This window comes from Sinocyclocheilus grahami, unplaced genomic scaffold (genome assembly GCF_001515645.1).
Source record: "Sinocyclocheilus grahami isolate Dianchi unplaced genomic scaffold, SAMN03320097.WGS_v1.1 scaffold1721.1, whole genome shotgun sequence".
NCBI lineage: Eukaryota > Metazoa > Chordata > Actinopteri > Cypriniformes > Cyprinidae > Sinocyclocheilus > Sinocyclocheilus grahami.
In genome coordinates, this window is record NW_015506900.1 from 51,726 (window position 1) to 65,403 (window position 13,678).

At 41.4% G+C, this 13,678-nt stretch overlaps 1 protein-coding gene across 2 annotated transcripts in view; it reads left to right on the plus strand.

The window, feature by feature from the left end:
- Positions 1–13,678, plus strand: part of psip1a (PC4 and SFRS1 interacting protein 1a) — a 105,362-nt gene that overhangs the window by 17,236 nt on the left and 74,448 nt on the right. For both annotated transcript variants that reach the window (XM_016258665.1, XM_016258666.1), the window contains exons 2-4: positions 5,835–5,928; positions 6,086–6,162; positions 6,283–6,421. In XM_016258665.1, the coding sequence (XP_016114151.1) occupies positions 5,857–5,928; positions 6,086–6,162; positions 6,283–6,421 (288 nt within the window). In that variant the 5' untranslated portion in view covers positions 5,835–5,856. The remainder of the gene's footprint in view (positions 1–5,834; positions 5,929–6,085; positions 6,163–6,282; positions 6,422–13,678) is intronic.

The following is a 13,678-nucleotide window of genomic DNA, read 5'->3' on the forward strand; positions in this document are numbered from 1 at the left end:
CAACTATGAGGGTCTATGGACCCTTCCCCCGAAATGCATCTAACACCTCAGAAAGGCAGAACAGGCCTCTGGTTCCATGGCAACCAATGCTGATATTACTGGTTTTATTGCCCAAAGGAATGCGGGCAGAGCAACTCTCACTCATTTTCCTCATAGGAAAGACACATAATGCCCAGAGAAATGGACTGTTCTCTAATTCATAGACAAACCTTTCTTTAAATGAACATGCATATCCTCAGGTCCTTTTTGTTTATTATTACTGTTCTTGTATATTGTCTTTTGTATTGTATACTGTTTTATGCATTCTTATGATAGAACCACTCGTTCATGTAATCTTACCTATACCATGTTTAGTATCTATGAATTCGTCTTCTGAGGATCTAAACAAGAGTGTATATTATTTGTTGGTACATAGGCAATATATTAATGTTCTAAGAATCTTTAGTAGTTTTTGCATCAACACCCAATCGAATTACATATGCAAAATACCATGCTCTGAGACAAAGAGTCGTAAAATTTCCCCTCAAAGTTACCATTCCTCGTTGGCTCACTCAAATCCCAGAGGAGTGACCTCAATAGAAGATAAAGGCCTCACATTAGCGACCGGCCTTTAGTATGCGATTCTGTTAGTATCTGAGAAGATGAGGATGTGAGCTAGAAACTCTTCTGCAACCCTTAAGTGTGCGCCAGCACTTGGCCTTGTCTTTACATTCACCAACGATCCTTGGATCTCAGCCGATGTCTCTATTAGCTCTTCATCACCTTCATCTGGGAGAAAACTCAATCGACCACGACAGAGTCAGAATAACATCTTTTTGGAGTTCATCACTCTTCAAACTCAGAAGAACGTGATCGCGACTCCTACACCACGAACCTCCAAACCATCAAGACTTTCATCTGAGACTGCATCTGCACGCTTGTTCAAGGCCAAGGCAATGCAAGTATCGTACATTTAACTAAACGAAACAGAGATTTAGTATAAGCTGTAGACCCCGTTCTAAAACGGTGCTGATGGTTTTACTCAGGTGGTTAACTGACTCTTTTCATAGCTTCTTTCTCTGTTTTTCCTGATGGTTTCATCCATCCAGTTTCATTTGCCCTTTCCCATGTATGAGTGATTGTTTGTTTGTTTGTTTGTTAGACTAGTTTGTGTTAGTGTTTAGTTAATAAAACTCTTGTGTACAAATGACATGAGTTTCTGATTCTGCCTTGCAAATTAATGTCCCTTTACGATTTTGATCCTTGCTACATGCTCTAATGCATTATTAGGCTACTGTAAAAAGGTTGTTTTCTGTGGCTACGAAAATATCCTTTCTTAGAGTTGATATGAAATTACACTAAATGTTCGCTAGCCGAACAGATTAGTTGATGGCAATTTAATTCTGCTATAGTTACTACTGGCAGCTCATATAAATAATTGTAATTAATCATAATTAATTGTGATTATTTATATACATTTCCCTTTTGAGCTAATTTGCTACATTTGTATCTTTTTGTATCAAGCTTAGCATTTCTCATATAAACATCCCTTTTCATGTAAAAATGCATCAAAAAAAAAAGCCACACATACAAACCCATGATCATATATTTTTTAGCTTCATGTTTTAGCTGTACAGTATGTACAATATGTTTCTTTATATTAGTTATGTACAAAGACGGAATGCGGAAGTTTATAGGATTTCATCATAGAAGGGTATTATGACCACGTAGTGTGACAGATCAGCGAATCATCTGTCTGGAAGTCATTTGACCCGGAACAAAAACACATTTATCAGATCACATAATTTAGTGGAAAATTTATAAAAAAACAATTCTTTCAAAAGAAGTATGAAGTAAACATGAGAAACCATTAATATTTCTCCATGTGCATTTGTTTTATTAAAATGAGCAAAAATAAAACAGCATATGTGCTTGTACATTTATGCGCTTGTATGTCCTATCAGTAGGTTTGGTTTGGCATGTTTGATCTGTAGTCATTACAGTAATTTAAAAAAAATAATAATAAAAATACAGTCACTAACCATAATCATAAGCAGTGTTTAAATATTGAATAGTCTTTAATACTTCTAATGATATATGGTTTGTCTAAATTAAATACAATTTATATTAATATTATGTGATTGGATTTCGGAGCAGGTTGGTGAAGTGGCTTCTCATGTCCGTGGCATAATGTTTGTCAATAACCAAGCATTTTTTTGGGTTCACTTAGACCTTCAAGTGAATGGGAATGAAAATTCTGTCATTTACTCACCATCAAGTTGTTCCAAACCTGTATAAGTTTCCTCCTTCTGTTGAACACAAAAGATAATATTTTGAAGCATGTTGGTAACCAATTGCTGGTAGCCATTGACTTCCATAGTATGGAGGAAAAATGTCTAAGTCTCGGCTTCCCTGATGGAGGGAACAGAAACATTGTGTCAGTTCCAACACTAGGGGTCACTCTTGGGAGCCCAAACACCTCTGAAGTATTCAGGGTTCACCACTCAAGGGAAACTAAAAAACAGGACCTGATCAGCACACATCACCTCAGAGAGGGGAAAGGCACTGAATGCAAGCTGTACACTCTACCGGTTATCTGGGTTCATCTGTTGGTACTCAGAACTCTTGATGAGACTGGTTCCCTGCACAGATTATATAATCTGGTGATGGTATTAGATGTAGCCCAGCCTGCAGCTCTACAGTATGTACAGTATGCTAACAAGACACCATTTGCTAAGGCTGAACAGGCAGCAATGCCCCTGGTCGAGTACACCCTCACTTTTATGGGGTGTGGTAAAGCTCGACTTGATATGCCAGGAGAATTGCATACACAATTCTGTGGTATATTCTCTGTTTGGAGACAGCCTTCTCCTTCAGCTGTCCTCAAAAGCAGACAACGAGCTGTTCAGATTACATGAAACTCTGTGTGGGAACCAGATATATCTTCATGGAAAGGGCACTGTAAAGGCTCAAACGGATCTCCCTGTAGTAGGGTTGGGTACCGTTCACATTTTAACCGGTACGGTACCGGTATCGGTACCCAACGGTACCTTTTTTCGGTATACCTTTACTCTCTGTGTAATTACAAAAACATTTATTTCAGTGAAAATATAAGTCCAAAAGTCTCAATTTCAACATTTTGAACAATAGGGTCCTACAAACTTTTTCTTTCTTTCTTTTTCCCCCCCAGAAATTCTTGTTTTAATTTTTCTGAAAATCAAATGAAGGCATTAAACATTTATTTTAAATCAAATGAAAATTAAACCCTTTTATTTTTTGGCAAGCAAACTGAGGTTTACTGTTGAAATTAATATATGGAAGAAAAATTGTGTGAATATTCCTTTAAAACATTTTTTAATAGGCTAATAATTGTATTTTTTCTACAATTAAGTGATTCATCTGGTTGTAATTTATTTTTTATCAGGTAATTGTTTTATTTAAATTTGATAGAAAATGGAATATTTAAAGATGTACATTATACTGTACAAAAGTAATACAGAGTAATATATTTCTGTTACATGTTAAACCGTACTTTTATTTTGACAGGTTGCCATGAAGTTTCTGTGTGTATACAGTATGATGATGCTAGTTTTCTCAAATAAACGGTAAAATTCTCTGGAGCTCTGGAGATTAAGTTTTTGTGTTCATGACGTCATATAGTGAGACACAGAGGCCAGAAATCACCGTGAGCGTCATGCGTGCTTCAGTATTTGTGTAGTAAAATCTAAACCGTGTTTCCGCCATTCATACATACAGAGGCAAGCGGAACATGCAGGATTCATATTTAAACCGTCTTTTTGCATTTTAATATTCACAGACACTAGTTCATATCGCGATTCGAATTAAGTGGCAGACAGTGGCTACTTTTGATTTATTCGTCCAAAAATTGACAAATTCCGCACTATAGAGTAAATTACATTTTTATGAATGGACTCCACGATCCCGTTCGCGTTTTTGCAGAAACCGTATGGCCCTAGAAATGTAACCACACTTCAGAACATTTCGGCTTGCCCTGTGTGTTGTTTGAAAGAGTTGCATGGGTGACCTCACGTCACAGGGTCTCTCTTTCTCTCTCTGTAGCGTATGCGCCCAGATGCGTTCTCAGGTACCGAAATTTGGCACCGATTGATTTAACGTGAATCAGTACCCGGTAGTACCAACGCAATTCGGTCGGTACCCTTAAAAGTACAGAGTTCGGCATCCAACCCTACCCTGTAGGGCCTGTGAGACCACTGAGAGATCCCAAGAGGGGATGAGGTGTGTTCTTGGAGGATTTAATTTCTGCGCACCTCTTAGGGTAATCTAATAGTAAGATTGCACTTTCATACCGATCTCCCATCCACAGTGTCGTGGTTTGCTACTATTGCAGCCACACTTTTAAGGTGGATGGAGACAGGTGCCTGTCCAGGCCCTCTTGGAGGAAGGAAAGCACTGATCCAATACCAAATCTCTGTGGGTCCCATCTGTCCCATCTGTGGCTTCTGTTGTTATTATGATGTGTCTAGACAACTGTTCAAGGGGAAAACCTGCCTGCAGAAACGTCAAAGGGTCAAAGGGTCTGTCTGTGCATGGTGGTCATGTGATATGTGCCATGGTACTATGTTCATCTCGCGGCTGTGCATCGTGCTCACCCCAAGAACCAATCATCAAGCCACGAGCGCTCAGGGCAGGGTGGAGGAATCCACTCGTGCTGGATGCTTTTGGCTGCCTGGGCAAGCATGGCTGCCATTTCCATGTCGGCCTCAGACTGAGCTGCTGCACCTGAAGTTGAGGGCTCAGCAGAGTCTTCAGCATCAGATGGCTCAAGTCCACTCTCCAATGCTGCAATTGACAGTTCATCCTCATTACATGCCCCGAATTAAAAAATGAGCTTGCCCTGAGACGCCCTCTTAAACTTATCCAGAAACTCAACCGCATGACATCTGTGAGTGGAGGAACGGGAGGTCCACGGGGATTCACCCAGTGGAAATTCTCCCCTTGCATCTCTGTGTAGAAGGACCAGAACGGGAAGCATCTGAGGTGCCTCTCATTTAAAAAAAAGAATGAAAACCACAGACGCAATATGGGTAACCTCTTACAGGCAGAAAATGAGCCATCCACGAAAGCTGTTTCAGCATGGGTCTGACCCAAACACTGAAGATAGCAATCGTGGCCATCTGAGAGAGACATGAAATGACCACACCCAGAAGGACACGAACAGAAAGGCATATTGCAATACACACAATCTGCCATCACTGCTCTTTTAGAGAAATTTGCTCAAAGGAAATTAGTGCTCAAAGGTCGCAGTCGAAACACCCTGGTATCTCTATATGCTTGTATGTTTAAGAGGTAAGCAGAATCCACTGATTGTGTTGTATATCCAACAGGAAGAGGAAGATTGGCACTTTCCCAGAAAGACGCTGCATGAGCTCTGAAGAACAAACCTAGCATGCAGGCCCCTTATATACCTGGATGTCCAGGGCATGGCCACGCATGCAAATTTCACTTGCCAATTTCATTGGCCTTTTCTTAATATGTCAGAGGTGTTTGGATTTCCAAGATTGACCCCTAGTGTCAGAACTCCGACACAGTGTCGAAAGTGACCGAAAGAAAGGGAACTATGAAAATCAGTGGCTTCAAAATATCTTCTTTTGTGTTCAACAGCAGAAAAATTCAGACAAGTTTGGAACAACATTTGAGTGTGTACATAATGACAACATTTTCATTTTTGGGGAACTATCCCTTTAAGCAATGTCGCTGTGTTGTGATGAGGTTAATGTGATGAAGCTGAATTGATGAGTGGTGTCTTGAGTCACAGAGAAAGATAATTGAGTATACTAGAACAAATAATGGAAATGTTTTGATATGTCTCAAAGGAGGTGATCCATCTGTCTTGACATGGCTCAGGATTTCAAACCTGGTGATCTGATTTTTGCTAAAATGAAGGGTTATCCCCACTGGCCTGCAAGGGTGAGAAAACACTACTGAATGACCTTTTATTATTATGTTTATTATTATTATTAATTCATTACACTCAAATGCTATTGTTAATATTTAGTGCTTTGCTATTTAGTGTTTATGTATGCTGCCTGTTTCACGTTTAATATATGCTACTATGCCATTTCAGATTGACGAGGTTCCATATGGAGCTGTCAAACCATCAAATATAAAGTTTCCTATCTTCTTTTTTGGCACTCATGAAACGTAAGTAGAGATTTGTCAAAATCGAAATGGAGGGTTAATTCAAGTCCTCATCCTGCAGTTGAGTTATGGTTAAATAGATGTGATAGTTATGCATTAAATGCTTTCTGTTTAACATTTCAGTGCATTCTTGGGTTCAAAAGACATCTTTCCCTATTTGCCTAACAAAGACAAGTATGGCAAACCTAACAAAAGGAAGGGTTTTAATGAAGGCTTGTGGGAGATTGAAAACAACCCTAAAGTGGAGCTTAACGGACATAAGGTACTGTCGTCTTGCTGTTTTTTTTTTGTTTGTTTTTTTTGGCTTGGAGTGAAAGCCATGTCAAAACTTCCCACAAATGCAATAGACTCACATCTGTGCACAGAAATGCACAAATGCATGCAAGAAATCCACATACATACTAGACATGTCAGAGTATGAAATTGTCATATCACGGTAATTGCTGATGCTTTTATCATGCCTCTTATGATGGTAATGCATTGACTAATATTAACAATGAGAAATAGGTGCATTTATTACAGGAGTTATTATTTTTTCATAACATCAGTTAAGAAATACAACTGATCATTGTTAGTTCATGTTAGATCAGTTCCAAACTAAACTTCCTTTCAGTATCAAATATTTTTGTTGCACTTCTGTGAATATTTCTGTACATTTTCTGCTCATGGATGTTGCAGTCTTTCATCAAAGTCTTGAATGATCAGCTTAGCGGATATCTAGAGTTGAGAACAGTGGGGGTGATCTGTGAATTCATCTAGCTGTTCCATCCTTCCTTAATGGGTCATTTAGGCCTATTCTGGATCAGGAGATGGCTACTCATTGATAAAAGTTTTCTTGATTTGAGATAGGTGAGTGTGATGAGGTTCAGAGAGTGGAAGGAAGAAGACAGGGTCGGGTTACTGAGACTCGTGCGTTTTGTAGCATCTGCTTAAAATCATGGATGATCATTGGGGTTTCATGGCTTATAGATCGCTTTTAGCCTTTTGACATTTGCATATAAATTACAGACATGGCCCCACATTCTACATTTATATGGGTGCTAAATTGCCAATGGTTCCCCCCACTATCAAGGAAATGCTAAACAGTTTCACCACTCTCGTCTCCCCATCGAACTTCAAACATATTCCAAAGAGACGTAAATGACCCTGGTGCCAGGCACCAACGCAATGCAACACATAACACACACACACACACACACACACACACACACATAAAGACATTTTCTTTATTTAGATTATAATCAATCAGTTACAAATGTATCTGGTATATGCATGTGTTGTTTGTATGTTTCCCTATTATATTAGCCCAGTTACCACTCGTTATTTGTATTAGTTAAGCTCTAAACGCTCATATTCAGGTGTATGCATGTATCTCTGGTTTAATAGCTTCTAGATGTTTCTTTCTTGGTATCAAAATGATCTGCTATTTATTCCTCAAACAATGATGTACACTATGTGATCGTGAAAGGCATCATACTATTTGTACTATATTTTGGGTAAAACTGCACCAATCCTCCAGACTGTCCATAAACATGCAAATGAGCCATAAAGGGAGACAAAGAAAATTCAAAAATTCACGCCTGGTATAGGCTATTCCACCAAAAGGTGGGTGTGGATAGGAACTATCAAAAGTCATTAACTCAGACTAATCTTTGCTCAAAAACTTTTTCTTCTTGAGATGGACACTCTCCAAGACTCCTCAAAACTCTCCTCTAGAGTTAGATTTTCCGGCGGTTTGTTTTCTTCAAGTAACTTTGTCGATTCGCTGTGGACTTTCCTATCTTCAGAAGAACCAGAGCAAAACCTCCAGCTCACTCCTAAAGAACTCATCAAGAACCTCCGTGTCTACAGCAATCTTGTTCAGCAACAAAGCCAATGCAAGTAACCGTTTCCAACTAGTTAGATGCGTGTCTAAGTTTGGGCCCCTTTGTCAAGGTGATTTTTGATTATCTGATTATGGTTTATTTGATTCTCATTAGGTTGTGGTTAATTGATGCTAAATACTGCCATTCTTTGGTCTTCTCTCTCTCTCTCTCTCTCTTTTCTTACTTTCCTTCATTCTGTATATATGTGTTTTGCTTAGTCTTGTTGTATGTTAGCTGTAGTTTCATTTATTAAATCCCTTATATTCACAATTGATTGCCTCTGTGTGCTGCTCACACTGAGGCAATCACACACGAGTCACTGAATGTTGAATCCTTGCTACATGCTAAATTACTGCTAGTACTGCATAAAGTAGGAAAGCTACTGTTCCTTGGCCAGGAAAATAATCATTCCTTGAATTGATAAATGATTATATTGTCTGCTCGGTGGATGGACAGATCAAATAATTGTAATATTGATTCTGCTACAGTTAATTATAAGATCTAATCTAAATATTTATCATTAATTATAACCAGTTATAATTGATTATAAATATTTCCCTTTTGAGCTAATTTGCTACATATTTGGTGGAGAACGTGGCAACATTCAAACTTTGTTTGTGTGCAAACTCGGTATCAATTTATTTGTGTTCTTATATTATGGATGGTTCAAAGCCACCACCAGTACTGTATTTTAACAGCCTCTATTTGTCTAACATTTAGTCACTGTTAATTGTTCAAGTAAACTGCAGTTCAATATTAAAATTGTTCTCTAAAGACGAAGAAATCTCTTTACAGTACATTTTAATATTAGCAAAATCGTCTGTTTGGAACGAAGAAATCTTCCTTCATTGCGATAAAGATTGATTTGAGCGATGTTCCTCTTATCATCTTTTAAAGGCCTTATCTGATTGTATCGCTAGATTGAAGTTATTGCGTATTCCAATTTCATTCAACTAGACGATCTCACTCTCTTAGGTTTAACCATTAGAGTAGCTGACTAATGCGTGCCTAATGCAGATCTGATCATAAGAACACTGCGAGCCAGTAACTGATTGGAATGTAAATGGGAGCTTTTAAAACCTTGATCAAGTGAAATTTGTACAGCGAAGAAACCCTGTTGCTTAATTTTTATTGTGTACTGGCAGCGAAGAAATCCTGCCACACATCATTGTGCAGTTAAGTTGCACAAACTGTAAGAATCTGTTGGATCTAAGTCACGTTGTTCTTGTGATAGCTGCAATAAATTGTCCGTTAGAATGAGAGTAATCTCACACTAAACGCGATCAGTTTTAAGCACAATTGGAGTTAAGGCACAGAACCCTAAACTAACGCTAGAGGGCAGGCTGTTTAAGTATCTAACACTTCTTGAACTCCACCTCTACCCTCCTGATTTCACATTGTGTGGGCTCACTCCTCCTTGTGGTCGACTTCTCTCTCCCTAAGTCCATGTACTTCAATTTGTTTTATTTTGAATTTTCCTTCTGCTTCTTCAGTCATTATTATCATTCTCGCCCACCCACTCCTTTTTTTTAATCCCCATAAATAAGAAGCAGTGTCTCCCAATGGCCTATTTTTAGCATTGGTGCTAATGTGACATCACATTAGCCACAGGCCCCAACCACGAATGTTGACAGACACTGCTGTTCACTACTGAGCAAGTTCACAGCGAGTTGTACACAGTCCGCCATTGCTGCACTGACGAGAATGCCTCCCAAGCGTTTTAGGTGTTCTGTAGCTGGATGTAATAATCCACATAGCTCTCTCCATTTACTCCCGAAATCTGAGCCGCTGAAGACGAGGTGGATTAATTTTGGTTTCGAAGAAAATGCTCCCTCAACTCTACAGAAATTTGTTTATGTCTGCGCGAATCATTTTACACCGGATTGCTTTGTGAATGTGGGTCAGTATAAAGCAGGTTTTGCACAAAAGTTGCTCCTGAAGGATGGAGCAGTGCCAACTGTTCGTGATTCAGCTAACGTTCCGCCATCTAGAAGAAGTAAGTTTCACGCGTTTCTTTTCCAAATTGCCTTTCTGATTGAGCTTCTTGGCACTCTGTAAGGCTAATAATGTTGCTAAAGCTACCATTGTCTGTCTGTTTTCACTGATGCTGCCTTCACATGCTACCAGAATGATCATGAATAGGAATGTGGTAGTTAAAAATTGCATATGAAAGCAATGTGAAATTGACCACTTGAATTTGTCTAGCTCATAATCATATTCGGGACTTTTAAAGTTCGTGTTAGCACGCGATGGCACCATGAGGCCAGCTATGTTGTTATTTTTATAGTGCCGTGCTCCCCGTCTGTGTAATTCATAAATAATCTAGCAGGATGCAGAATTCGGCACGACACTGGTTCAAACATATATGGCTGAACACCGCTACTAGCAATTTCTGACATTTTCAGTGCGTGAGAGAGTGTTTTGTTATTGCTGGCATGATGCTCGATGCACGAGCTCTAGAAACTCCGCCCTCTTCTGAAAGGAGAGGCGGGAGCACCAGCTTGTTTTCATTTAAAGGGACAAACACAAAAAAACTGCGCGTTTTGGCTCATACCCTAAAAATAAAAATTTCAACAAGCTATAAAAAATTATCTGTAGGGTATTTTGAGCTAAAACTTCACATACACACTCTGGGGACATCAGAGACTTATTTTACATCTTGTAAAAAGGGGCATAATAGGTCACCTTTAAATTTAGTTTAAACAGTGTTTGAATTAAAATTTAAAGTTAATTTCTGTATTCTAGCCATTTGTGTTTACCTATAGGTAGCACTCCCTCTAGTGCTTAGTTGGTGAAGCGACGGTTGCCTCCATGGCGGATCACAGTGACCATCCTGACTGGATCACCTTAAACCATCACTAAGCCTAGCCCATAGAATACTAACCCATCCAGCTAGCGAAACCCCAAAATCAGGTTTCTCCTCAATCTTTAAGGTAATTAGCCTGCTCCTGCTATCCCAGCAAGGCCAACACACTAGATGTTATGACCCAGCAGTGCCCTCTACTCTGTAGGCCCTGTCATAACCCCTAACAGCAGTGAAAGGCTTAAACCTGCTCTCTCCTCTATCTCTCTCTGTGGTTTGATTTGTTGGTTTGTTTGTTTTTCATTTTGTTCTGTTTTGTTCACCTAGAGACCAAACCTTTGAGAATCATCAGGGAAGGCTGAGTAACAGATTGATGACCCAAGCTGCCAAAGTCTTTAGACGATCACGCTGTCAACAATCTTTAGTTAGATCCTTTCCAGTGCCCCCACAAAAATTAGACACACCTTGCCATTCACGGCCGAGATAACAGGTGTCTGGTCTACACTCCCCTAACTGTTTGCACTCGTCAAACAGACCGTACGAAGAACATATCATTACTATTATTGCAGCTGTTAACGCTGTAAGGACTTGCATTGGCCTTTTTTGCTGTCCCTCTCTCTTTCTCTCTCTCTCCCTCTCTCTCTTCACCAGTGAGCCAGCATGTCTCGATCATCCAGCCCTGATGCCTACTGGGATCGACTAGAGGCCTGGCTGAGTGCCATAACTGGTACCCTCCTGCCTGAAGCCGCCGGTGGCCTGCAGCACCTGAACAGCTCGATGACAACCTGAGCTGAGCGCCTTGATGTCACACGATCCTACACAGGACTACAGCCACAAAGATCTCTCCAAGATCATCGGGTCACTAGCCCACAACCTCCTCGCTCAGGCAAAGCTGGGTGAAGCAAGCATCTCCTGCATGGAACAGGAAGCAGCAGCGCTGAAGCTCCAGGCTGAGGAGGCTCAGAGAAACCTGGTGCTTGTTCAAAGGCAACTGGACCAGCTAACGTCAGGGACTCAGCGCCAGCACAGGACGGCAGACGAAAAGGACCCAGAGCTGCAGGAGGAAGTAGAGAGACTCCAGAAAGCCTTAACTGATCTCCGTGTAGACACAGCATGCCGAGAGCAGTGGGGAAAGGACACCAGAGAGGAACTGAGTGGAAAAACTCCAGCAAGCAGAGGCTCTCCTGATGAGAGCAGAGACTGAACTCAAAGAGAGAGATGCTAGGGCCAAGGCCTGCGAAGGCCATCTGCAAAGTTTTCAGACTGAAATCAGTGCCCTGGCCGAGAGCTTAAACATGCATATAGACTGCAAAGTGACTCTGAAAGGGAAATGCACACCACAGAATTACCATAACCAGCAGGCTGATACCTCCTAGTCAAGAATTCTCAGTTCGAAAGGGGGGTGAGAGCCCACTGCTCAGGACATCTGTCTGCATCCCAGAACCCCCAGCAGCAGCAAGGGGGTGGGACCCTTTCCAAAGGCTGTCTTCCAGTCATGGTGTCCCCTAAAGAATTGGATAAACTGGCCAGAAATATTCCCACTTTCACTCCAAACCCTGCAGGAGGCCACGACGTGCATGCCTACCTAAAAGACATTGACTTTCACTCACAAAATGTTACCATACGAGACAGACTCTATCTGCTCAGGATCACCTCCAATCGTGAGGTGCGGAGCTTTCTAGACCGGCAGCCAGAAACAGTCAAAGTGGATTACCAGCAACTGCAGCAAGCTTTGATTAATGAGTTCTCTGACCCAGAGTCAGAGCAAGGACTGATTACTGCCATGGACCTTAAACAGGGCCACGCAGGCCTACTACAACAGGCTCAGACAGGCCTACTTTGGAGCACGGAACAAGCCAGGAATGGAAGATGACTTCAACTTCAAAACTCTGTTCCTCCGGAACCTACACCCAACAGTGAGTCACCACTTGGGGGTTCTGGCTTGCCCACGGACTATGTCCACCCAACAGCTGCGAGATTTGGCCAATAAGGCCTATGCTAAACAAAGAAATGCTTCTGAAAAGACAGGAAAAATCCCCACAATCTATCCTGTCACTAATCAGAGTTCTGAATGTGCTCTAGAGGGCGCCGAGCCAAGCCACAATGACAAACCTGTCAACACAATGTCAAGATCCTTCCCAACCAGCAGAGAGCAGCATGGCCATGGCGGTGCCCGTCCTAAGCACCAGTCTGGACGCCCCGAGAGATCCTGGGACAGGCCACAACCCCCCCTCAACCGAAAGGGTGGAGCCACATGGGAAGCCAAGAAACGGCCCAAGGGGAACCGACACTCACCGACAGAAGCATCGAGCTCGGACTGCCAGCAGCAGAACCCCTCTCAACGTGCCCTGGACAAGCCCAAATATAAAACATCAGCAGAACAGAACCGGGAAGCTACATCTGAATCAGCAGAGATCATGAGACTTTTAAAGGATCTCCTCCAGAAAAAGCATCACAAGGGAGACAGAAGGGATGAGTCAGATCAGTTATGCCTAAGCCTGAGATCTGACCCCAATGCCCACTCAGAGTCCGCTCAAAATTAAACTCCCACTGCTAATCCAATGTTATCCACAGAACCAGATATCCCATCACCATGTGATGACATCACTCAACCACCTCAGCTGACTGCTGAACCACCAGAACCAGCCAACGTCTCGCAAAACACACCTCAAGCCAGGACCTCAAAGTACCTGAAAGTGCGGTTTTGGTGGTCTGCCTCCCTGATGAGCCACACGAGACCAGCTCTGACTGCTTGCCAGTCACCACACAAGCCCCAGTGCCAAGACTCCTGGGGAACCTGATTGAAAGGGGGGTGGCCAAAAAACTACCTGGCCAATTGGAAGGAAAATGA